Source organism: Stegostoma tigrinum, chromosome 9, assembly GCF_030684315.1.
Source record: "Stegostoma tigrinum isolate sSteTig4 chromosome 9, sSteTig4.hap1, whole genome shotgun sequence".
NCBI classification, from domain to species: domain Eukaryota; kingdom Metazoa; phylum Chordata; class Chondrichthyes; order Orectolobiformes; family Stegostomatidae; genus Stegostoma; species Stegostoma tigrinum.
Genome location: NC_081362.1, coordinates 47,642,087 through 47,669,616, shown reverse-complemented (window position 1 = coordinate 47,669,616; position 27,530 = coordinate 47,642,087). Strand labels below are relative to the sequence as shown.

General features: G+C 43.3%; 1 protein-coding gene across 1 annotated transcript in view; it reads left to right on the top strand.

Annotated features, from left to right (window-relative positions):
• LOC125455104 (echinoderm microtubule-associated protein-like 6) overlaps positions 1–27,530 on the top strand; it is a 428,800-nt gene that overhangs the window by 23,705 nt on the left and 377,565 nt on the right. Inside the window, exons 2-3 of the mRNA XM_048536679.2 lie at positions 24,514–24,673; positions 26,579–26,677. Coding sequence (XP_048392636.1) covers positions 24,514–24,673; positions 26,579–26,677 — 259 coding nt within the window. The remainder of the gene's footprint in view (positions 1–24,513; positions 24,674–26,578; positions 26,678–27,530) is intronic.

Below are 27,530 nucleotides of genomic sequence, written 5' to 3'. Positions count from 1 at the left end.
CCAGTATAAAGCAGGCTTTAAACTGTCTTTCTTGGCCTGAGAGCCCCTACAGCAGATTTGAGCTCTTTTCTGGGTTGGCTGGCCCCAACACCGACCAAACACACTTCCTCCCCAACGATGAAGACCTCAACCCTTTCTCCCAAGATGGTGGTGTGAAGGTGTGAATTTTTCAGAATTTCACAGCCCTGTTTGGTGATGAAAGTCCATGTAAATAAGTGGTCCATTTTTACCTGATTTATCATTGTCTAACTTTTTGAACTCTTCAATATAAGAAAATAATTTATATGTTTAAAGAAGACAAAAAAATTCTAGCCAGATTCTTTGTTGTCCACTTGGATATCTTAACATTGTAGAGTGCATACCATGAGAGCTTGATTACTTATTTGTTCAGAAATAATAGTTAACCCAAGTCCTTTCCAAGCAGTTGAAAGGCAAACTTTCATCCTGTCATAAAAAATACAAAGACAACTACATGTGAGAAACTCAATTCAGTTCATCTAACTCATATTTTGTAGTCAATATTACTTAGTTAAATTGTATCTAATAATAATTTTGAACTATTCCACATATCAAGTGTTTTTTTTTAAGCGAGATATTGGTTTCCTGGCATTAGTTATTTTAATTATTTGTGCCTGTACTACCCCAGTCCTGGAATCATGGTTTACAAGAAAATAGTGCTCTGAAGTTACCTTTTATTATTCTATATTGCTGGTGATAAACCTCTTACAAGTCACCATCATGTTTAACACAAATAAAAGGAGGAACTGCAGATGCTGGAGATCTGGAACAAAATCAGAAATTGCAGGAAAAACTCAGCAGGTCTAACAACATCAGTGGGGAGAAACAGAGTTAACATTGAGTGTACTGACTGACATGGCACTAATTTGAAAATATAGCTCAGTAATCCATGTGCTTTAGAGATTGTAGGAACTGCAGGTGCGAGAGATTCTGAGATAACAAGGTGTAGAGGTGGATGAGCACACCAGGCCAAGCAGCACCAGAGGAGCAGGAAGGCTGATGCCCTAGGCCCAGACCCTTCTTCAGACCCTTTTTCTGAAGGAAGGCCTAGGCCCAAAACGGCAGCCTTCCCGCTCCTCCGATGATGCCCGGCCCGGTGTGCTCATCCACCCCCACACCCCGTCATCTTAATCCATGTGTTTTGTTCATTGCTGCTTAATAATTGACAGGTGTTTTCCACCTTGCTGTAATGTTAGCATTTCATTGAATCATAAATTCCCTGCAGTGTAGAAACAGGCCATTCAGCCCATCAACTCCACACCAACCCTCAGATGAGCATCCCACCCAGATCCACCCCCACTACTCTATCCCTGTAGCTCTGCATTCCTGTTGGCTAATCCACCTGGCCTGTACATCCCTCAACATGATGGGCAATTTAGCATGGCCAGTCACCTAACTTGCACATCTTTGGACTGTGGGAGGAAACTGGAGCACCTGGAGGAAACCCACACCTATACGGAATGAATCTGCAAACTCCACACAAACTGCTTCCTGAGGGTTCCGATGGGAAGGTAAAGTTGTTTTTTTTCTCCAGTTTAAAAACTTATGTTGTGCAGCAGAGGCTCTCTTGTTTTCAGTGGCGGGTGTGTGTGGAGAGAATGCGAGCCAGGAAGGAATTGATATACTCGGGCATTGGTTAAACCTGAAACACTACAAGGTAGTATCTCCCACCCATCTTCCTCCTCGAACCAAAAAAAAAGACTGTGTGGGGGTGGGTTATTTTAATTTTAGCTTTTTTTAAATTCTTCTGGAAATCTAGAGTACAGGAAATGGAAGCTACGATAGTTGCACGCTCCTCTTACAGGATGTGGGAGGTAAGGGTCACTGCTGGTGTCCTCTCTGACTTCACCTGCGAGGAGTGCACCCAACTCCAGCTCCTCACAAACCGTGTTAGGGAACTGGAGCTGGATGAGCTCCGGATCATTCGGGACACTGAGGGGGTGATAGCGAGGAGTGAAAAGGAGGTGGTCACACCCAAGGTACAGGAAAAAGGTAGCTGGGTGACTGTCAGGAAGGGGAAAGGGAATAGGCTGACAGCGCAGGGATCCACTGTGGCCGTTCCTGTCAATAATAAGTATGACGTTTTGGATACTGTTGAGGGGGATAACCTACCAGGAGAAGGCCATAGCAGACAGGTCTCTGGCACTGAGCCTGGCCCTGTGGCACAAAAGGGAAGGGGGGAGAATAGGACAGCAATTGTAGCGGGGGATTCAATAGTAAGAGGCACAGACAGGTGGTTCTGTGGATGGGAACAAGATGAACAGATGGTATGTTGCCTCCCAGGCACCAGAGTCCGTGATGTCTCAGAACATGTCTTCAAGATCCTTAAGGGGGAGGGTGAGCGACTCGCAGTCATGGTACACATTGGTACCAATGACATACATAGAAAAAGGGCAGAGAATCTGAAAAATGAGCACAGAGAGTTAGGTTGGAAGATGAAGTCCAGGACAAACAGGGTAGTTATCTTTGGATTACAACCCGTGCCACATGATAATGATGTAAGAAATTGAGAGAGAGTGCAGCTAAACACGTGGCTACAACAGGGTTGGTGTAGGAGGGAGGGCTTCCATTGTGTGGATAATTGGAACACATTCTGGGGAAGGTGGGACCTGTACAGTAAGGATGGGTTGGACCTGAATAGGAAGGGCACAAATATTCTGGGAGGGATGTTTGCTTGAGCTATACAGGATGGTTTAAACTAGATTGGTTGGGAGTGGGAAACCAGATTTGTAATTCAGAGGATGAGGTATTCAGTCTTCCAACAGACACAACAGGGAGTGAGGTTGTTAATAAAGAAATGCGGTCGATGGAGCATAATTATGGACACAGGGATGATTTGAAGTGTATACACTTCAGTGCTAGAAGTATCAGAAATAAGGCGGATGAACTTACAACATGGGTCAGTACTTTGAACTACGATGTTGTGGCCGTTGCAGAAACTTGGATAACCCAGGGGATGGTTGTTGGAAGTTCTAGGATTTAGGTGCTTTAAAAGAAATAGGGAGGGTGGGAAAAGAGGCGGGGGAGTGGCATTGCTAGTCAGGGCAAGTATAGCAGCTACTGAAAGGTGATTTGAGAATGATATATAGATAGAGTCAGTTTGGTTTGAGGCCCAGACAAAAAAGGAGCAGTCAATTTGTTGGTTTTTTACAGACCCCGTAATAGTCACAGAGAAGAGGTGGAGCGGATTAGGAGGCAGACACTGTAAAGGTGCAGAAATCACAGGGTTGTAGTCATGTGTGACTTCAACTTTTCAAATATTGACTGGAAACATTTTAGTTGTAATAGTTTAGATGGAACGGATTTTGTCCAGTGCATTCAGGAAGGATTCCAGACACTGTATGGAGATAGACCAAGATGACGAGAGGCCATTTTGGATTTAGTGCTTGGCAATGAACCGGGCCAAGTGTTAGACCTGTTGGAAGGAGAGCATTTTGGAGGTAACAATCATAGCTCTGTTCCTTTACTATAATCATGGAAAAGGATAGGTACATACAGCAGGGTAAGGTTTATAATTGGGGGAAGGGTAATTACAATTCTGTTAGGCAAGAGCTGGGTAACATAAATGGGAACAGATGTTGTCAGGGAAGAGCAGTATGTAAATGTGGAAATTGTTTAAGGAATGCATACTGTGTGTGCTCAATATGCTTGTCCCTAGCAGGCAGGGAAGATGCGGGCGAGTGAGGGAGGCTTGGTTCTCAAGAGTGGTCAAATGACTGGTTAAGAGGAAGAAGGATGCTTATAAGGAACGGAAAAGGCTCGAGAGGGATACAAGTTACCCAGGAAGGAGCTGAAGAAAGGGCTTAGGAGATCTATAAGGGGCCATGAGAAAACCTTGACAGATAGGATCAAGGAAACCCCCAAGGGTTTTTACACGTACGTGATGAATAAGAGAATGACCAAAGGGTAGGGTTGATCAAGGATTGTAAAGGGAATTTGTGCACGGAGCCCAAAGAGATAGGAGAGGTCCTTAATGAATACTTTTCTTCAGTATTCACAACTGAAATGGACCTAGTTGTAGAGGAGGACAGTGTGAAACAGGCTGGTAGGCGATAGGAGGTTGATGTTAATAAGGAAGATGTGCTAGGAATTTTGAGGAACTTGAAGATAGATAAGTCCCCTGGGCCTGATGGGATTTATCCAAGGATTCTATGGGAAGTGAGGGAAGAGATCGCAGAGTCTTTGGCGATGATCTTTTCATCCTCACTGTCCATGAAAATTGTGGCAGAAGATTGGAGAGAGGCAAACGCCACTCCCTTGTTCAAAAAAGGGAATAGGGATAACCCCAGAAATTACAGGCCAGTTAGTCTTATGTCAGTGGTGGGCAAATTATTGGTTAGGGCTCTGACTGATAAGATTTATGATCACTTGGATAGGCACAGTTTGATTCATAATAGTCAGCATGGATTTGTGAGGGGTAGATCATGCCTCACAAATCTTATTGAATTCTTTGAAGAGGTGACCAACCATGTGGATGAAGGTTGAGCAGTGGATGTGATATACATGGATTTCAGTGAGGCGTTTGATAAGGTTCCCCATGGTTGGTTCATGCAGAAGGTAATCTGATCTTTATTTTTGCCACACTACAATATTATGCATGCCAGAAATAGGAAATAAAAACATAAAATGCTGAAATGACTCTACCCGTGTATCTATGGAGAGAGAAACATAATTAACATTTCAACTGTGCCAGCTTTCATGAATGATCAGAGATGATGGGAACTGCAGATGCTGGAGAATCCAAGATAACAAAGTGTGAAGCTGGATGAACACAGCAGGCCAAGCAACATCTCAGGAGCACAAAGGCTGACGTTTCGGGCCTAGAACCTTCAGCAGAGAGGTATCTGATGAAGGGCCTAGGCCCGAAACGTCAGCCTTTGTGCTCCTGAGATGCTGCTTGGCCTGCTGTGTTCATCCAGCTTCACACTTTTTGTTATCACCTTTCATGAGTACTGTTATAAAAAGTCATCAACCTGTGATCAAAGTCTACTTCTTTGACAGAGGCCCTATTCATTTAAACTGGAGCTATCTTTACGTCCAACATAAAAATGGTCCTGGTATGTCCAATCATAAGATCAAGTACATTTAAGCAGTGATATTACCATCAGTTACCATCAGGAACAGTGTATGTGGTGATTAGAGAATAAGTGTTGGATTACTACATCTGATGAAGAGGCAGTCTAAGAATACCTCTTTTCTTGCATTTCCTGTCCCCGCCAGATCACAATCATTCCATTCTCTTTGGTTCACATTATTGCCTGTTTATTATAGTTCCTATTAGCTTTGGAAAAGGCAGAATTGAATTTAAAGCATCCATAGATTATTATATCTATAGAAGTCTGCATGCCAGACATAGTCTGGCTTTTAAAAGCTAAACAAGCTTCTGTGTTTTGATTGTTAGTGAACAGAGGTGATTGACTCGTTTTTAAATTGTAGACCCTTCAACAATATGGTGTATAACCATGTGTTTTAAAGTTTTATGAATAGTAAGAAACTGTATTTAATACATTTGAGGCTGAGAGCATAAATTCATTTGTTTTATATGGCATATAGTTAACAAACCTGTTGTATGTAAAATAATACTGTTTGTTGATTCAGAGGCTTATTGACAAAGTATATATTCTGGTGCCTTAGACATTTTGTGGCAGCACATGATAAATTTCAATGCATAATGTACAGGTTTGAGTTTTCAGCAGATCTCTGCATCAAGCCATTATTTACTTTGATAATAAGCACAAAAAAAAGTACACTGCAGATTTGTTTGTATTGCGAGATCTCTATTTATTTCAGTGTGGTGTTAAAAACCTTCATTGGTAACAGCAAAGCTAGAGTCAGTGGAAATGATTATAAAAAAAGTGGTCAGGATTTCATTGGGGCCTAGGAATCATTGTGTGGCAGTAAAAATATGGGCAGCATGTTGGCTCAGCTTTCTGACTCGGTCGTGTTATCCACGAATATAATTGATACCGATTCCAGTTCCAAGGAATCTGCCTGATTATGAGGTGGGGATCTAGTTTATATTATCAAATTGCCAATCAGGAAACATTTTACATTGCTGTCAATGTTTTGCTGACTGTGGGGTAATCTTTACTACATGTAACTGGAGTCAAGCCTTTGCTGCAGTTCGGGCGCAATGAAGGGAATGGGAGCAGGGTAGGCTGTCCCTGTGGCCCTAACAATCTGTCCAAACTGTATCAGAGATAATGGGAACTGCAGATGCTGGAGATTCCAAGATAATAAAATGTAAGGCTGGATGAACACAGCAGGCCAAGCAGCATCTCAGGAGCACAAAAGCTGACGTTTCGGGCCTAGACCCTTCATCTCTGTATGCTTGTTTAACCTCCATTAGTATTAAACTTCTTTTTAATGTGCCCATCAAAGACTTGAGGTTATTGGTGTTCCTCAGCAGCAACCGCTCCTCTTTTGGTGCTCCTGAGTCTTCAGTGGCCAGTCCTGCGATTGGGTTAGCAACACCAATAGCCAGCTTACTGTTCTTTGTAGAATGGCACATTCTCAGGTGGCCTCTTAGGAGGTTGACTTCGCTAAAGATGTTGAGCAGCGCTTAATCCATGTGATCCATGTGGTGGGCTTCGAACCCATCTTTTATCCCCATATTGGGACTCCAGTACACTTTGAAACATATAGCTCATTTTATCTAAGCTTGGAACTTCTTGATAAGATTTACATTCAAGATATTATTGTTAAAATTTTCATTCTGAATTCAAGAATGGTGTTCAGTGTGTTAAAAGTTATCACTTCTGCTGTTGCCCAATTATTTGCTGTTCACCTCACCTGTATATACAAATGAGATGTTGTATGCGAATCAGAAGAGATGAGCATGAAGAATGGTTGTCTCTGGGAAGTTCCTTCTGAGGTGGTAGGTTTTGGCCTCATATTAAAAGGCCATTTGGAAATCATTTCACTTGCTACAAGCCGGGAGTTTCATGAGAACCTGTGTTGGTTGCCCCCAACCCTCTTGAAGATGCCACAAAGAAGCCAAAACTTGCCCCATTATTCAATTGTACCTCCTTAGAGTTTCTATTGGATCCTTTCAGGAAATAGAGAATATAAGACCTGGGAGTTGAAATAGGCTATTCAACCCATAATATCTGTGAGATTCAGTGAAATCATGGCTGATCTGATAATCCTTAACTCCTCCACTTTCTTGCCTTTCCCCTTGATTCCCTTTCTGATTAAAATGCTGTCTGTCCCAGTCTTGAATGTACTTAATTATCCAGCCTCAGTAGCCCTCTGTAGTAAAGAATTCCACAGATTCATTACAGTCTGAGAGCAGAAAGGCCTCCTATCTCTATCTCAAATGTGCTGCCACTTATTCTGTGCTTACACCCTTTGGTGTTAAACTCTCCTCCAAAGTAAACAATCTTTCCATATCTATCGTGTCAAGTCCCCCTAAGAATCTTGTACATCTCAATAAGGTCACCTCTCAGTCTTTTGAACTCAAATGTGTAAAGGTCCAACCCACTCAACCTGTTCTCGTTAAGACAATCCCTCCATATCTAGTATCAACCTAGTTGAGCCTTCTGTGAACTGCCTCCAATTCCAATACATCTTTCCTTAGATTAGGAGCTCAAAACTGTTCACAGTATTCCAAGTGTGGTCTGATTGGTGCTTTGTGTGGTTTTAGCAAAACCTCTTACTTTTATACTCCATTGTATCTGGAATAAAGGCCAATATTCCATTTGCATTCCCCATTACCTGCTGAACCTGGATGCTAGGTTTTAGTGATCTGTGCACAAGGATCCCAAATCCTTCCAAAGTCTTTCTCAATTTAAATAATATTCAGATCCTCTACCTATCTGCCAGAGTAACCTCACATTTTCCCACAAAATATTCCATCTGTTAAGTTTCTCCCCATTCACGTAACCCGTCTAGCACTTAGTGTCATCTTCACCACTTGCCGTCCAAATTATTTTTGCATCACCTGCAAACTTGACTTTCCTTTCCCCATAAAAGCCATTAACATATATTGTAGATAATTGTGGTCCCAAATGGTTTGTAGTGAGTATCGCTCTGCTACTCAGCAACCACCCTTGCATGGACTGAGGACCTTAGAAAGATGCTGGCAATTATGAGTAGTACAGGATAAAAGAGTCATGACAGCTCCCTGGATATCTAGCCCATACCTGTATTATCTGGCTCTTGTGGTTATGAATGAACTATACATTAACTAAATGAAATATTTTTCTATTAACACAAACTGCTGGTTCCTGACAGGACATCTGCTATGCAGACACAATCAACTGCACTCTGAACCCACAGAAAAGCAGCAATGGCAACAATGTCTAATACCCTAGAGATAATGGGAACTGCAGATGCTGGAGATTCCAAGATAATAAAATGTGAGGCTGGATGAACACAGCAGGCCAAGCAGCATCTCAGGAGCACAGAAGCTGACGTTTCGGGCCTAGACCCTTCATCAGAGAGGGGGATGGGGGGAGGGAACTGGAATAAATAGGGAGAGAGGGGGAGGCGGACCGAAGATGGAGAGTAAAGAAGATAGGTGGAGAGAGTGTAGGTGGGGAGGTAGGGAGGGGATAGGTCAGTCCAGGGAAGACGGACAGGTCAAGGAGGTGGGATGAGGTTAGTAGGTAGCTGGGGGTGCGGCTTGGGGTGGGAGGAAGGGATGGGTGAGAGGAAGAACCGGTTAGGGAGGCAGAGACAGGTTGGACTGGTTTTGGGATGCAGTGGGTGGAGGGGAAGAGCTGGGCTGGTTGTGTGGTGCAGTGGGGGGAGGGGATGAACTGGGCTGGTTGAGGGATGCAGTTGGGGAAGGGGAGATTTTGAAACTGGTGAAGTCCACATTGATACCATATGGCTGCAGGGTTCCCAGGTGGAATATGAGTTGCTGTTCCTGCAACCTTCGGGTGGCATCATTGTGGCAGTGCAGGAGGCCCATGATGGACATGTCATCAAGAGAATTGGAGGGGGAGTGGAAATGGTTTGCGACTGGGAGGTGCAGTTGTTTGTTGCGAACTGAGCGGAGGTGTTCTGCAAAGCGGTCCCCAAGCCTCCGCTTGGTTTCCCCAATGTAGAGGAAGCTGCACCGGGTACAGTAGATGCAGTATACCACATTGGCAGATGTGCAGGTGAACCTCTGCTTAATGTGGAAAGCCATCTTGGGGCCTGGGATGGGGGTGACGGAGGAGGTGTGGGGACAAGTGTAGCATTTCCTGCGGTTGCAGGGGAAGGTGCCAGGTGTGGTGGGGTTGGAGGGCAGTGTGGAGCGAACAAGGGAGTCACGGAGAGAGTGGTCTCTCCGGAAAGCAGACAGGGGAGGGGATGGAAAAATGTCTTGGGTGGTGGGGTCGGATTGTAAATGGCGGAAGTGTCGGAGGATAATGCGTTGTATCCGGAGGTTGTTAGGGTGGTGTGTGAGAACGAGGGGGATCCTCTTGGGGTGGTTGTGGCGGGGGCGGGGTGTGAGGGATGTGTCGCGGGAAATGCGGGAGACGCAGTCAAGGGCGTTCTCGATCACCGTGGGGGGAAAGTTGCGGTCCTTAAAGAACTTGGACATCTGGGATGTGCGGGAGTGGAATGTCTTATCGTGGGAGCAGATGCGGCGGAGGCGGAGGAATTGGGAATAGGGGATGGAATTTTTGCAGGAGGGTGGGTGGGAGGAGGTGTATTCTAGGTAGCTGTGGGAGTCGGTGGGCTTGAAATGGACATCAGTTACAAGCTGGTTGCCTGAGATGGAGACTGAGAGGTCCAGGAAGGTGAGGGATGTGCTGGAGATGGCCCAGGTGAACTGAAGGTTGGGTTGGAAGGTGTTGGTGAAGTGGATGAACTGTTCGAGCTCCTCTGGGGAGCAAGAGGCGGCGCCAATACAGTCATCAATGTACCGGAGGAAGAGGTGGGGTTTGGGGCCTGTGTAGGTGCGGAAGAGGGACTGTTCCACGTAACCTACAAAGAGGCAGGCATAGCTGGGGCCCATGCGGGTGCCCATGGCCACCCCCTTAGTCTGTAGGAAGTGGGAGGAGTCAAAAGAGAAGTTGTTGAGTGTGAGGACGAGTTCAGCTAGGCGGATGAGAGTGTCAGTGGAGGGGGCCTTGAGGCCATCTGCATGCGGAATGCAGGTGTATAGGGACTGGATGTCCATGGTGAAGATGAGGTGTTGGGGGCCAGGGAATTGGAAGTCCTGGAGGAGGTGGAGGGCGTGGGTGGTGTCACGGACGTAGGTGGGGAGTTCCTGGACCAAAGGGGAGAAAATGGAGTCCAGATAGGTGGAGATGAGTTCGGTGGGGCAGGAGCAGGCTGAGACGATGGGTCGACCAGGGCAGGCAGGTTTGTGGATTTTGGGAAGGAGATAGAAACGGGCCGTGCGGGGTTGGGGAACAATGAGGTTGGAGGCTGTGGGTGGGAGGTCCCCTGAGGTGATGAGGTCGTGAATGGTGTTGGAGATGATGGTTTGGTGCTCGGGTGTGGGGTCATGATCGAGGAGGCGGTAGGATGTGGTGTCGGAGAGTTGGCGTCTGGCCTTGGCGATGTAGAGGTCAGTGCGCCATACAACCACTGCGCCACCCTTGTGTGCAGGTTTGATGGTGAGGTTGGGGTTGGAGCGGCGGGAGCGGAGGGCTGCCCGTTCTACGGGGGAGAGGTTGGAGTGGGTGATAGGGGTGGAGAGGTTGAGGCGGTTAATGTCTCGACGGCAATTGGAGATGAAGAGGTCGAGGGAGGGTAGGAGGCCTGGGGGTGGTGTCCAGGAGGAGGACTTGTGTTGGAAGCGGGTGAAGGGGTCATTGGAAGGAGGGTTGGGTTCCCGGTTGAAGAAGTAGGCATGGAGGCGAAGACGGCGGAAAAACTGCTCTATGTCCGACCGTGACTGGTATTCGTTGATGTGTGGTTGTAGGGGGACAAAGGTGAGCCCCTTACTGGCCATTTTTGTTTTCTCCTTTTCCTCTTCCCCCTGCCCATGTCAAGAGGTAAGGAGAATAATTCTTGCAAAGAGAGCATCAGGCCCTTCTAAATGTATTTACAAGTTAGTGCCTTTGAAATGCTACAAATGTCCCCCGAAAAGCATGGGATTGAGGGCAAATGTTATCTTTAGGGCTATAAGGATTGAAACCCAGTCCTACAGCCATAAGTTCTTGTCCAGCAGATGGCAGAGTGATGAGACAATGCCTCTGGAAGTCCTGAGGTAGTTTCTCTGTTAGATGCCACTACTAAGAGATAGCTACACTGCAATCTGTAGATCCTGTTTCGCATGGGGAAAACTCATCTACTGTGCCATTTCAGATTTCCCCTATTTCTCAAAGTGCAGTGCCATATCTTGTAGTTCTTGTAATGGCCTGCCATCATCAAAAGTGAAGGTAAGTGAGATATGGGGCTGTTAAGTATATTCAAAACTAAGAGATTTTTAATCAGTGAAGAAATCAAACGTTATGAGGAAAAGGAGAGAAGGTGAAGTTGAAGTTTCATATCAGCCATTATCCAATTGATGGGTGGTGCAGATTTGATGACCTGAATGACCTAAGTCATATGAGGCTCTATTTATCCTTGTAGACCTGTGATATTAGGAGATGTCAACCTGGTTGTAATGTATGATGTGAAAGTGCCAGTGCTAGACTGGGGTGGACAAGGTCAGAAGTCAGATGACACTACAGGTTTATTTGAAATCACATGGTTTCAAAGCATTGCCCCTTCATCAGGTGAATAGTTTCACTAACTTATTTAATGAGATAATAGGTCATCCCTTCATTTGTTATCATAGGAGATTGGTGAACAAAATTAGGGCACATGATATTGGGGGCAAAATACTGAGTTGGATTGAAAATTGGCTGGCTGACAGGAAGCAAAGAGTAGTGATAAACGGGTCCCTTTTGGAATGGCATGCAGTGACCACTGGGGTACCACACGGTTCGGTGCTGGGACCGCAGCTGTTTACGATATATATTAATGATACAGGCGAAGGCATTAAAAGTAATATTAGTAAATTTGCTGATGACACAAAGTTGGGTGGCAGTGTGAAATGTGAGGAGGATGTTATTAGAATACAGGGTGACTTGGACAGGCTAGGTGAGTGGATGGATGCATGGCAGATGCAGTTTAATGTGGATAAATGTGTGGTTGTACACTTTGGTGGCAAGAACAGGAAGGCAGATTACTATCTCAATGGAGTCAAGTTAGGTAAAGGGGAAGCACAACGAGATCTAGGTGTTATTGTACATCAGCCAATGAAAGCAAGCATGCAGGTACAGCAGGTAGTGAAGAAAGCTAATAGCATGCTGGCCTTCATAACAAGAGGAATTGAGTACAGGAGCAAAGAGGTCCTTCTGCAGCTGTACAGGGCCCTAGTGAGACCGCACCTGGAGTATTGTATGCAGTTTTGGTCTCCCAATTTGAGGAAGGACATTCTTGCTATTGAGGGAGTGCAGCGTAGGTTCACAAGGTCAATTCCTGGAATGGCGGGACTATCATATGTTGAAAGATTGGAGCAACTGGGCTTGTATACACTTGAGTTTAGAAGGATGAGAGGGGGTCTGATTGAGACGTATAAGATTATTAAGGGATTGGACACTGTGGAGGCAGGAAGCATGTTTCTGCTGATGGCTGAGTCCAGGACCAGAGGACACAGTTTAAAAATAAGGGGTAGGCCATTTAGAACAGAGTTGCGGAAAAACTTCTTCACCCAGAGAGTGGTGGATATATGGAATGCTCTGCCCCAGAAGGCAGTGGAGGCCAACTCTCTGGATGCTTTCAAGAAAGAGATACATAGAGCTCTTAAAGATAGTGGAATGAAGGGTTATGGGGATAAGGCAGGAACAGGATACTGATTGTGGATGATCAGCCATGATCATAATGAATGGTGGTGCTGGCTCGAAGGGCCAAATGGCCTACTCCAGCATCTATTGTCTATTGTTATTCAGTTGCTGAATACTTTACATATACTGTCTGACACTCTTGATTAGGTTGTAATTGAATGGTGTGAGTTACTTTTTTTTAAAGCAGTTCCAAATCAAATTAGTATGTGTACCACCCCAGTTAAGGGGTGCTGAAAAAAATCAAATGTTCAGGTTAATAAAATTCAATTAGAATGTCCTTTTGTGTTGAGTTGGTGCACTACAATCTTTGCAGTGCCCACTGGCTGTGGAAGGCTTTGAGCATGCTAGTAAACACTGCGTGCGCCCTCCCCAAGGCTCTCTGGGTATGGATGTAACTATGGAAGAGGACAGGCAGTCAGGCTGATTGACCCTCCTGAACCCTTCCAGTATGGACCTGCTAATGGTGAGATCCAGGAGCAGACCCTTACAATTGGAAACAAGGGAAGTATGATGAGGAAAAAGAGGAGGAAGACCAATTAAGTAAATATTTTATTTCTGTTTTTACAAAAGAGAACACATGTGACACCCCAAGAACATTGGGGAACATATATAAATCAGCATGAGTAAGGAAATAGTGCTGGGGAAACTGTGGAAATTAAAGATTGATAAACTTCCACGGTCTGATAGTCCATACGTATTTGAGGAAGTGGCCCGAGGAACAGTGCCTGCTTTTGTGGTTATCTTAGATTCTATAGACTCAGGAATGAGATCTTTGGATTGGAGGGTAATTAATGTAACTGTACTTTTTTAAACAAAGGTTGAGAGAAAACAGGGAAATATAGACCAGTTAGCCTCACATTGATATAGAGTCCATTATATAAAAAAATTTATAACAGAATGCTTGTAAAACAGTCCCCACACCTCCTCCCTCACCCCCATCCCAGGCCCCAAGATGACATTCCACATTAAGCAGAGGTTCACCTGCACATCTGCCAATGTGGTATACTGCATCCACTGTACCCGGTGCGGCTTCCTCTACATTGGGGAAACCAAGCGGAGGCTTGGGGACCGCTTTGCAGAACACCTCCGCTCAGTTCGCAACAAACAACTGCACCTCCCAGTCGCAAACCATTTCCACTCCCCCTCCCATTCTCTTGATGACATGTCCATCATGGGCCTCCTGCACTGCCACAATGATGCCACCCGAAGGTTGCAGGAACAGCAACTCATATTCCGCCTGGGAACCCTGCAGCCATATGGTATCAATGTGGACTTCACCAGTTTCAAAATCTCCCCTTCCCCCACTGCATCCCTAAACCAGCCCAGTTCATCCCCTCCCCCCACTGCACCACACAACCAGCCCAGCTCTTCCCCCCCACCCACTGCATCCCAAAACCAGTCCAACCTGTCTCTGCCTCCCTAACCGGTTCTTCCTCTCACCCATCCCTTCCTCCCACCCCAAGCCGCACCCCCAGCTACCTACTAACCTCATCCCACCTCCTTGACCTGTCCGTCTTCCCTGGACTGACCTATCCCCTCCCTACCTCCCCACCCACACCTTCTCCACCTATCTTCTTTACTCTCCATCTTCGGTCCGCCTCCCCCTCTCTCCCTATTTATTCCAGTTCCCTCCCCCCATCCCCCTCTCTGATGAAGGGTCTAGGCCCGAAACGTCAGCTTTTGTGCTCCTGAGATGCTGCTTGGCCTGCTGTGTTCATCCAGCCTCACATTTTATTAGCTTGTAAAACAGTGACAGGTTTGGATGGAGTCAGCATGAATTTACAAGAGGGACATCATGCTTGACAAACCTATTAGAATTGTTTGAAAGTGTAATTAGTAGATTTGGTAAGGGGAAGCCAGTAGATGTGGTTTACTTGGGTTTTGGAAAGTGTTTGATTAGGTTTCACATAAGAGACTAGCATGTAAAACTAAAGCACATGGGATTGAAGTGGGCTGAAATGGGTAGAGAACTAGTTGGCAAACAGGAAACAACAAAGGAATGAAGGGGTCTTTTTCTGAGTGGTAGGCATTGAATGGTGGAGTACTGCAGGGATTAGTGCTTAGACCTAGCTATTCACAATGTATATTAATGATTTAGATGAGGGAACTAGACTAAACTATTGCCCCAACCTCTAAAATGCTGCTTGGTGTTTTCATGATGATAGCACTTTTGCTTGTTTCTTTAAAAAAGAATCAAGATAGAGCTACTGTATTGAAATTACATGCAAATTTCTAGTAAAATCCATACATTCCTGAAAAAGCCGTGATTAGAGAATAACCTATCTCAAGGGTAATAATCTCTGGATTACACCCAATTTCAGTGCTAGTGAGAGTAAGAATAGGAGGACAGGGCAGAAGAATGCATGGCTGAAGAGCTGGTACATAGGGCAGGGATTCAGATATTTGGATCATTGAGATCTCTTCTGGGACAGAAATAACTTGTAAAAGAGGGACAGGTTGCATCTGAACTGGAGGGGGACCAATATCTTGGCAGGAAGATTTGCTGGAACTATTCGGGAGGGTTTAAACCAGTCTGACTAGAACCCTAAGCAGTTGTGAGGCAAGACAGAGATTGAGGCTAGTACAGTAGTTAAAGAGAGCAAGTTAAGTGGACAAGGCAGACTGGAGCATGGCAGGGAATGAGAGAAGACTGGTGAATTAAACTGCATTGCTTCAATGCAAGAAGCCTGACAGCTAGGTCGATGAACTCGGGCATGGCTGAGAGCATGAGACTGGGATATTCATTGTTGTTTCAGAAATATGGCTGAGGGAACGACAAGAATGGAAGCCCAATGTCTGGGACACAGATGCTACTGGATGAATAGAAGGGAGGTAAGAGAGGAGATGGAGTGGCATTTTTGATTATGAAATACATCATAGCAGTATTTGGAAGGGATATTCCTGAGGTATCCTCCAGTGAAACTATGTGGGTGAAATTGAGAAATAAGCGAGTGATTACTTTGATGGGACACTAGTAGTCAACAGAATATTAAGGACCAAACTTGTAGGGAGATTACCAATAGCTGTAAGAATAATTGGAGGCGATTTTAACCTGCCAAACATAAACTGGTCTGCCGTAGTATTAAGGTCTTGGATGGGGAGGAATTTGTTCAGTGAGTTCCAGAAAATTTTCCTGATCAATATATAGATGACCCTGCTAGACAAGGGGCAAATCCAGACCTCCTCTTGGGAAATGAAGCAGGGAAGTGACTGAGGTGTTAATAGGGGAGTACTTTGAGACCAGTGACCATAATTCTATTAGTTTTAAAATAGGTATGGGAAAAGGATAGGCCTAGTACACACGCTAATGTTCTAAATTGTGAAAAGGCCAGTTTTGGACAAGAACTTTCAAAAGTTGATTGGGAGAGGCTGTTTGTAGGTAAAGGGATGCCTGGCAAGTGGGAGGCTTTCAAAAATGAGAAAACAAGAGTTCAGGGCCAACCTGTTCCTATTAGTGTGAAGGGCAAGGCTGGCAGGAGTAGGGAACACTAGGTAACTGGAGATATTGAGGCGCTGGTCAAGGGGGAAAAAAAGGGCATGTATCAGGTATCAACAGCCGCAATCAAATGAATCCCTTGAATGTCGGGGTGAAGATGTACCTTTAAGAAGGAAATCAGAAGGGCAAAACGGGCATAGCTTTGGCAGATAGGGGAACTGAGAATCCAAAGAGATTCTACAAGTACATTAAGGGCAAAAGAGTAACTAGGGAGAGAATAGGTAATTGTTGGAGGGGATTCTGAGAGTCTGGATCTACATGTATTTGGAAACCTCAGGATTAATTAGAGTTGGCATGCTTTATCTGCCAAAATGGTGTCCCACAAAATTGAATTTTTGAAGAGGTGATCAACTTTATAGATGAAGACAGAGCAGCGCTGCTGTCTGCATAGACCTTAACAAGGCCTACAAGGTTCTGCACAGTAGACTAGATTAGATTACATGAGATCCAGGGAGAGCTAGCCAATTGGATACAAAATTGGTTTAATGGTGGGAGACAGAGGATGGGGGCAGAGGATTGTTGTTCAGACTGGAGATCTGTGACCAGTGATGTGCCGCAAGAATTAGTGCTGGCTCCCTTGCTTTTCATCATTTATATAAATGATTTGGATGAGAATATAGGATGCGCAGTTAGTGAGTTTGCAGATGATACCAAAATAGCTGGTATCGTGGACAATGAAGATGGTTATCTAACAGTACAGTGGGATCTTGACCAAGTGGGCTGATGAATGAGCAGATGGAATTTAATTCCGATAAATATGAATTAAGACAAATCACGGCAGGACTGACATGGTTACTGGTAGGACACCAGGCAGTGTTGTTGAACAGAGAGTCCTATAGGTGCAGGTATGTAGTTCCTTGAAAGTGGCATCTCTTGTTGACAGGTTGGTGAAGAAGGAGGTAGTATGCTTGCCTTCGTTGGTCAGAGCATTGAGTACAGAAGTCGGGATGTCATGTTATTCATAAGGCCACGTTTGGAGTACTGCATACAATTCTAGTCGCCCTACTATAGGAAGGATGTTATTAAACTGGAAAGCGTGCAAAGAAAGGATTTACAAGGATATACTGAGACTAGAAGGTTTGAACTGGCCCCCACTCTGGCACCCTTACATCTATTGACAAACGGTCAGCCTTGGAAATGCTCTCAATGTCAAAATGCAACCTTTATGGAAGTGAAACAGCTGGCCTTGTCTGAAGTGTTGACACATTATGATCCCAGGCGAGATGTGCTGATATGTGATGCCTCACTCTACAGTACCAGAATAGTGTTGGCCCACTGGTGAGGAATGCCTGATAATATATGGTTCCTGGACTTTGGCTGATGCTGAATGAAAATACACCCAGATAAAGAAGGAAGGTTTGGTGGTCATTTTTGGTGTGAGAAAGTTCCACCAACACCTTTATGATCATAAATTTGTTGTAGTAACGACAGACCACAGATCCCTGCTAGGGCTACTAAAGGAAGACAGGGCCATGCTGACCATAGCTTCAGTTCAAATTCAGAGGTGGGCTCTTATTCTGAGTGCATGCAATTACAGGTTGGAACACTGTCTGGGAGGCCCAGTGGCAAATGCGGATGCCTTGAGCATATCTCACTAGTGGTTGAACTGGTGCTGCGTGCCATCACTGGAAGAGGCCATTCTGGTTTTAAACTTTCTGGACACATTTCTGGTCACAGCTGACAATATCAGACTATGAACACAAAAAGATTATGCTTTGGCAAAACTAAAACAGCTGGTGATGATAGGGGGAAACAAAAGGGCTGTTAAAACCAAAGTTGAAGCATCTCTGTACCCGACAGGACCAGAGGACAAAAGTGGGGAGAAAAAGTGATTGTCCCGAGCAAACTTTGCCACCAGATACTGGCTGAATTCCATCAGAGTCATCCAAAATCAAGATGTTGGCAAGGAAATTATCCTTGATGATATGCTGACATAGACACAATGGTGGTCAGTGCCCAGAGTTCCAACAAGGACAAAAATTACTGCCAGCAACTCTCCACGTTCATGGGAATGGCTGTCTAAACCCTGGAACAGTTATGTGTTGACTATGCTGGTCCTTTCATGGGTTGTATGTTCTTAGTCATTGTGGATGCCCATTCAAAATGGTTGGACATATATAGAGTTCATTCGTCAAACACAGGGATGATGATTGAAAAGCTTCAAGTATATTTTACAATGCATAGACTCTCAGAGGTGTTGGTCACAGACAATGATCCATCATTTACTTGCAGGGAATTTGACTATTTCCTTAAGTTGGATGCTTTCAGCATGCAAGGAGGGTTCCACACCATCTATCGTCCAGTGACGATAGGAAAGAACAGCCCAAACCTTGAAAGGCAGGCTTCAAGAAACGGCCTACAGCTCCCCTCGATACAAAACTGTCCCAGTTCCTGTTTGATTATAGGACCATCCATTAAACAACTACAGGAATAGCTCTAGCAGAGTTGCTAATGGAGAGAAGACTCCACACCAGGTTAAACCTAGTATTCCTGTACTTGAGGGGAGGGTGAAATGGTATTAGAAGTGCCAGTGCCAGACACAAGACTCCTCTAAGTGAGAAAGACAATTTAATTCAGGGGTCTAAGTTTGGTGTCGAAACCACGGGAATGGCTCTGCTTGGGTAAGAGGCATGGTCCATGGGAGCAAATACAAAGGTGCTGGAAAAACTCAGCAGGTATGGCAGCATCTGTGGAGGAGAAAACAGAGTTAACACTTCGGGTCTGGTGACCCTTCCTTAGAATTGAGGAAGGTTCTGAGGAAAGGTGACCGGACCAGAAACGTGAACTTTGTGTTCTCCTCCAAAGATGCTGCCAGACCTGCTGAACTTTTCCTGCAACTTTGTTTTTGTTCCTGATTTACAGCAACCACAGTTCTTTTGGTTTTTATGGTCCACGCGAGGTCAGGTCCTGTGACATACAAAGTTTGGGTAGGAGAGGCAGTCTTGAACAAACATGTAGATCACATGAAAGCTTCAAACTCACAAACAGGTCAGGAGCGAAACATACCCAGCCCCTCAGGACAGCCGGTAGGGATGTCAGAACCCCATTGGTTCTCCCCCTCTGCCTACCATCATAGAAGCCTCTTGGGATGAGATGGACACAACAGATGTTGCAACCTGGACATACTCAAATCCTTATTGCCTCTGATTCCAAGCCATTCCAGTCCCATCCAATTCAAAACATATCCAAGACAAACCCCCAAACTTCTGACAATTCAGTGAGGTAGTGCACTGTAAGTAGAGCCCTGCTATTCCTGGAGTCGTGCCAAATGTTAAAGTTTTTTTTAAAGTATGCGTAGTACCTCAATTTAGCTGACTTTCAGACCAAGTTTGATAGAATGTACAGACTGAGTTTCTTACCAAAAAAAAATAATTATTTGTTATAAGTAATTAGATTATAGCTATCCGTAAACAACTTAAATCTTTGGCCCTAATAAACACCTCTTACGTGCCCGAACGTGCACATACATACAGACAAGCAAATAGAGAAAATATGTTATTGGTGGAGGTGGAAAATCAATTCAGGTCTTTGGGTCCCAATTCCAATGACAAGAAGATTCTATTTCAGCTAGGAAGGATGATACCTGGACTCAGGGGTTAAGTTATGAGGAGAGATTAGACAAATCAGGCCTTTAATCTCTAGAATTTAGAAAGTTAGGGGGTGATCTAATCAAGGCCTTGTGGATATTAACAGGAAAAACAAGGTAGTTAAAGATAAAGATTTTAGAACCAGAGATCAGAGCCTAAGAATTAGGACCAGGCCATTCAGGAAATATGTCAGAAAATACAATATGCAATATGCAAAGACGAGTGGACGTTTGGAACTCTTGCCTCAAATGGCAGTCTGCTAATTCAATTGTTAAATTTAAATCTGAGATAGACAAATTTTTAGAATGCAAGGGTATCAACCGATATGGACCCAAGGCAGGCATATGGAATTCGGCAACTGATCAGGCATGATCCTATTGCATGGTGGAGCAGGCTCAAGGAGGTGCATGACTTACTCCTGTTCCTGTGTTCCTAGCCAGGCCCTTGGTAATCAGTTGTCTCTCCCTGGAAGTTTCAACTGGCTTGTAAGAAGTACAACAGAACTGATTCACTTGGAAAATATAATTGGCTTATCAATTCAAAAGTCAATGCTCACAGCAACTGTTGCAGGAATGATAATTTGTTTTCTTCAGATTTAAACCGAGTTTTTTTTTAAACTACTGTGAACATGCAGTTTTGGCTGGGGAGAACAACAGCAAACCCTTCAGTCTCTTTCTCTGTCTGTGTGTCTGAATCTCTGTAACATTTTTCCAGTTCCAACCTGCTCAGTTATCTGAGAACCAATCAGCTCTACTTGTAAGCGACTCTTGGTACCTGAACATCTGCACACTGAGGGAACCTATAGATGCAAAAAAAAAGCTCACGCTAAGTTTCCTTACTGTGTAATTATGCAGCCATTCTGGTAAGTACTTACTTTCAAAAAACAGTTTTATTTTTCATCTTGAAGTCCACAATTTTTAAAAGTGAAAAGACAAGGTTTTTACAACACATAAGCATACAACATCAAAATATGTTTGGAGGCACTTTTTTGAAATAGGATGATTTTTTTGTTTACATTGCCTACCACCATGGTGCAACTCTAACATCTCGAGCTCAGGTCGAGAGGGCCTGCTGAATGCTATGACCCATTGCTTGAAGTGACTTTTTTGGGTACTCCAAGTCTTAGAAGACTCAAGATTATCAGTAGCAGCCAATATTATCCGTTGCACCTGACCCTCTCTGTGGAGGAAGACGTGCTGACATGCAAGAAGCATGACAGGTCTCACAATTGGCATAGAATCCTTCACTTTTCACTTGAGACTGTGCTTAGCTGTGACACCTCTGTCAGGTATTCCCCTGTCCTGTCTCCTTATTTCCAGAAGTTTCCTGTGGCTGTTCCAGAGTCCCATATATCAGCGAGGGGCCCGGTCTCCAGCAGTCCTCCAGCTATCCAGGATCTTGGCTGCCACATGGTATGCTGTATGGCTCATTGGATATGAACCTAGTGAAGTGTGAGTGAATGGGTATATGTTGACACTGACAGTGTGCTGGGACACAGGAAATGAACATGAATTGTTTAGCTTTCCTGCTCCTCTGATGCTTCCTGGCCTGCTGTGTTCATCAAGCAGTAGGTACAGGTATGTAGGTACAGCTTCTTCAGTTACAAGATTAGTTACAGTGTAATATAGTCACCAACACATCTTAGGTATAGAGCACCTAGGTACAATCCTTAGTTATGGAATAAATAAATGAAGATAAATAAGTTACATTACCACTGTACACAATATAACTATAGGTCAAAAGAAGCAAAGTTAAAAAGACAAACATCAGCCTCTCTCCAAGGACTCTCCGCAGCAGACCAGCGCAGGGGACCTCCGTGTGATCTGACTGCTTGCTGCCAACACGCTCCTCAATGGGCTGCTTCAGCTGCTGCTGCCACACTCTGCACTGGGCTGCTGCGGCCAGCGTCGCCATGCTCTGCACTGGGCCACTTGTCACTACGCCATCACATCAGGCTCCGACCACCAGCCCCACTTTGGAGGCCGGGAGTCTGAACTCTGGGCCGTGTGTCCAAGGTCGAGAGGCTGAGAAGATATGAGGAGAAGAAAACCACAGAAAGGAGGAAAAGAGGGAGAAAAGAAAGAATAAGAACAGGCGGTGTGGACAAGCTCCAGTAGAGCATCCTATTCCAAAGAGTATGTGGGATCACAATTCATAAAATTGGAATGGGCAGAGTGGCAATCTGCATGAGATTGCCATTCCTCGGAAGATCCAGGCCAATGTAATCATCATCAATTGATTACATTTGTGTGGAGCATGATAAATTTGGAAATATGTAGGTGTGTTAATATAGCGATTCCAAAACTGATGTTGCACTTATTGAAGGAAAGCTTAGTGGAAACATGATTCAGGATTTTAGTATGAAGAAAAGATGGTTTATTTCAAAGCATATTATTTGCCTTAATTCTTGAATGCAGAACTTGAAGACCAGTATAAAATTAACTGGACTAAATAATATTTGAAATTAGTTTTATTTCTTTCCTGCAAGATTGATGAATAAACTGATTTTATCTGAAGCAATTGATATTCTATTGGTTAGAATAGAATAAAATAGAATAAAAGTAAAATAAACAGTTCATAGAGGACAAGTATGGATGCAGATGTCCTGAAGATCCAAATTATTAGTGGAATAGCATGATCTGTGGTAAGATGAAAATAACTATTTAGAGATGAGGAATGCTGTATCTAAAGATGCTTAATGAAAGCTATCTGATTAGCAGTGGTTTATGTATTATGTAACTATGCCCATAAACACCAATAAACCTAAAGACAAGATTTTAATTCCTAATGATCAAATTAAACAAATTAAAAGACAAGATTTCAGGTTACTTATTGCTAATACCAACTGAAAATTACATTGATTAAACAAAATGGACAATTAATACTAAATTACAGAAAGTGTGACTGTTGTTAATGTCTTAACATCACCAACAACCCCATGCCATTAAATACTTCAGAGCATACTTACCACTTGAGTCTTCACAGGAAACAGTTTACAGCCACTCACAGCTTTCAGTGAATTCACCTTGCTCCATTTTGCCAAGTTGTAACATGTAGCAACAGTGGAAAGTTCTCTCCTTAGTCTTCTGAAAATGTCTGAAATTTCTTGTTTAGCACTATGGCCCGCTTCATATTCTGGTTCTCTAAGAGCAGGAGTAGGCCATTTGCCCTGTTGATCCTTTTTTGCCATTTAATATAATCATAACTGAGCATCCAACCATGTACCCTGTTCTGCTATCTCCCTATATCCTTTGATCCCTTTGGTCCTGAGAACAACATCTACATCATTATTGAGAGTCTTCAATGTTTTAGCCTCAACACTTTCCTGTGGCAGAGGAATCCACAGGCTCATCACTCTTAAGCAAAGAAATTCTTCCTTATCTGTGTCCTACAAGTCCTGTTCCCTAATCCTTAAGACTGCGACCCCTGGTTCTGGACTCCTTGGTCATCGAGAACATCCTTTTTGCATCCAAGCTGTCTAACTGTGTTAGAATTTTATAGGTTTCTATGAAATCGCCCTTCATTCATAAATTCTAGTCAATATTGTCCTACAGATTCAATCTGTCCCTATATCCTGCCATCCCATGAATCAATGAGGTCAACTTTCTTTGCACTTTCTCAGTAACCGGAACATTTTTCCTCAGAGAAGGAGACCAAAACTGCACACAGTACTCCAGGTGTGGTCTTATCATTGCTCTGTACAGTTGCCATGATGTGGAGGTGCCAGTGTTGTACTGGGATGGACAAGGTCAGAAGTCACATGACACTAGGTTATAGCCCAACAGGTTTATTTGAAATCACAAGCTTGGTGTCGTGTGGCTTCTGATCCTGCACAGTTGCAGCAAGACATTCCTGTTCCTGTATTTGAATTCTGTCGCTATGAGCACCAACATACCATTTGCCTTCTTCACCACCTGCATGCTTACTTGTAGTGTTTGGTATACGAAGACCCACTTCATTGCTTTGTGTATCATAAAGAAGTAGTTACAACTTGCCCATTCCCAATCAAAGGTTAACATTGAAGTTCGTTTTCGGCTGCAGCATTACATGTAGATGGTGAAAAAGCAACATAGAACAGAAGCTTTTGACAGACAAATGAGAAGAGCTTTTCTATGCCAACCGCAGATATAACAGTGTCTGTAGCGGCTCCACCTCTCTAAGGAACTATGCTGCTTCCTTCAACCGACCCTACAGCTACACAGGATATTACTGTCAATCCAAATTCTCATCACAGCCAGTGCAGTTGCCCTGACCTATGTTTCTACATTTTAACATACTACAAATCACTTTCAGAGAATCTCAGTCTGGGCCCCCAGTTACCATGGTACCAAGCCACGTAGGTATGTTGTCAGGCAGAATATGGAGCTGATCATGTGACCCTCTTAATTACTTCATTTATTGTAAAGAAACTGTCCAAAATGTAATCATCTTATAAAACTTCATACATGTAACAATTAAAGTAATGCATTTATAATCATATTGTATTGCATAAAATAGACCACTCATTAGACTAATGCAATTTAACCTGCAGTTTTAAGTCATCTATATTGAAGTTCCCAGCTTATAAGAAAAATATTCTCATTAAAACATCATGAAATGTCAGGTACAAACTGATTTGTTCTTTCCTTTCCAGCCTTGCTTTACACCCTGAACGAAGTTTGGTAGCAACAGGTCAAGTTGGAAAGGATCCTTATATCTGCATTTGGGATACTTACAATGTACAGATGGTTTCTATTTTGAAAGACATTCACACACATGGAATTGCTTGCTTGGCTTTTGATTCTGACGGACAGGTATGTAAATAAAATCAACAAAAGTAAACAGTTTATAGCTGTTATGGTCAGGGGAGGAGAGGGAAGTGTGCACCCACCCCTAATTTTACAGGTTCTTAAAAACAGTCAGTTTTTCTTAAAGTTTGAGTTTCAAGCTTTTTTTCAGTTTTAGTCACCACTTTCAATTCTTTCTGGAAAGTATGATATACTTTTTGTTCTGGACTTCTGTCATTTGACCTTGTTCTAACTGCAAATTTCTCCTGGTAGTCCTGATAATCAGTGTTAATGGGAACTGCAGATGCTGGAGAATCCAAGATAACAAAGTGTGAAGCTGGATGAACACAGCAGGCCAAGCAGCATCTCAGGAGCACAAAGGCTGATGTTTCGGGCCTAGACCCTTCATCAGAGCTGATGAAGGGTCTAGGCCCGAAACGTCAGCTTTTGTGCTCCTGAGGTGCTGCTTGGCCTGCTGTGTTCATCCAGCTCCACACTTAGTTCTGATAATCACGTCAGTTGTAACGATGGTGTATGTAAAGAAATAAAATAAAGGAAAAACTGGGTAGTGAAAATTACGAAAACAAAATTAAAAATAATTGAAATAATATCGGGGAATATTAAAAATGGGGGTAAGAGTAATGAAGTAAAATTAAGCAAAAGAAGATAAGAATATACTATTTACACCACACTCATACTCTGTTCATTTCCATTTTTCAGTGTGTCATTTTGTAGTGTATTTCCAACTAGGACACGTAACTGGAATCTTGTTCAAGATGCCTTTTCATGTATGACCCTCTGTGCTAAGTATTTTTAGCTTTTTCTGACCTAAGTTGATTCTCTGCTCATTTAAGACTGTACAATCCAAGAGTAGAAGTAGGCCATTCAGTCTATCAAGTCTGTTGTGCCATTCAGTGAGATCCTGGGTAATGTGATAGCTCTCAACTCCACTTTCCCTCCTTCTATAACCCTTGATTCCATTATGGTTAAAAACCTTTTCATCTTAGCCTTGAATATAGTTAATGACCCAGCCTCAACATTCCTCTGTAATAAAGAATTCCACAGATTCACTCCCCTCGGAGAAGAAATAACTTTTTATCTCTGTCATGAGTGCAGAACACTTATGTTGAGATTATGGCTCCTGGTCCAAGACTGTCCCACAATTGAATGCTACATCTGCCGTCAAGCCCCCTAAGAATCTTGTATGTTTGATGCGCTTGCATCATATGATAAATTACAGTTCATACAGCCTATTCAACCTCACCTCATAAAACAGACCCTTCATTTCTAGTATCTACCTAGTGTATCTTCTGTGTATTGTCTTCAATACCAGTATGTCTTTCTAATGTTTTCTATAGGTTTGGGCAAAACCTCTCTACTTTTGTACTGCATTTCCAAAGACAAGTAATATTAACATTTGTAGACTGTCCCATTTCAGGCAAAGGACAGCAACTGCCAGTACATATTGTAATTAATCACTTCAGTGTCTCCACTTTTAAATCTTAGAATTGTCTCTGCAATACCACTTTGGGATGTACTCTTGAGATGTACACTTTGGGATGTGTCTCTTGAATACAGCTTTTAAAGAAGTTGGTTCACTGACATCTTCTTGACGACAATTAGAGATGGACAATAAATGCTGGACTTATCAACAACATCTACATTCTGCAAATGAATTTTAAAAAAGTCATTCTGTAAATGCATTGGAAACCAATGTAAACTTTTCAATGTAATTCAATTGTGGTTAATATTTTTTGTAATAATAAGAAAAATGTCTGATAATTCTTGAGATTGCAACAGTTCTCATTACTTAAAGTTTGAAACCACTTACCTGTGTGAAATTTGGGGGAAAATTGCTTGAGAGAATTTACTGTGTATTCAAAAATGTAATTTATTTGAAATGGTGAAATAATTAGTTTAATTTTCTTATAGCGCCTAGCTTCTGTAGGTCTGGATGCCAAAAATACAGCCTGCATCTGGGATTGGAAGAAAGGAAAAGTGCTAGCAACAGCAACTGGTCACTCAGACAGGGTAGGTCAGCATCTGCAGTCATTCTGGTGTGTTCAGCTTTGGGGCAGTCTATGTATTCTATCAATAAAATTATTGGACAGTACTGCAAAATGGGCCTAGACCCGAAACGTCAGCCTTCCTGCTCCTCTGATGCTGCTTGGCCTGCTGTATTCATCCAGCTCCACACCTTGTTATCTGTAAAATGGGAAGCAGGTTTTGAGGCCTATGAATATCATATTTATCCATGTAGAAATCCATAACTGTCTGCATATTTCTTGGTTCTCTGCAATATCTGATCTAGCAGTAGAACTTCATGGTATGTTAGGATAGGTCACAAATATTCCTGTTTGATATAATCTTATTGGCTGCACAATTTTTTTCTGCTCTTCTGTTGAAGGTGTGACTCATGTTTGTGTGCAATTCACTGGTATCATCAAATATTCTACACTTCACATGTTGATCTTCATGAGTGAGCCTAGCTTGATCTTTAGAAGCACCAGAGCCAAGTTCAGTCCTGTGCTTAACCAATAGTTACAGAACACAAAAAAGCATACAGGCAAAAACAATAATTTGACATGTTAAGCTCAATTGTTTCACAGAATTGACCAACCTTTGATGCAGTATAACATATACCACTGAATAAATCTCCTTAAAGTATTCAGGAAAAAGTAGTTTCTGAAGCCTAAAGGAAACCAGGCAAAACTCCAGAATATTTATCTATACTCACAGATACATCTATCCTCATTTATCTCTAAGGGTAGATTGCTTGTGCTTAATTGTAGATGCAAGAATGGAAGTACTGCAAAGGGTGAGGTCAGGGTGAAATACTGTTTGGGGATAGGTGCCTCTCTGGCCCACAGCAGCCGTTGGAGGC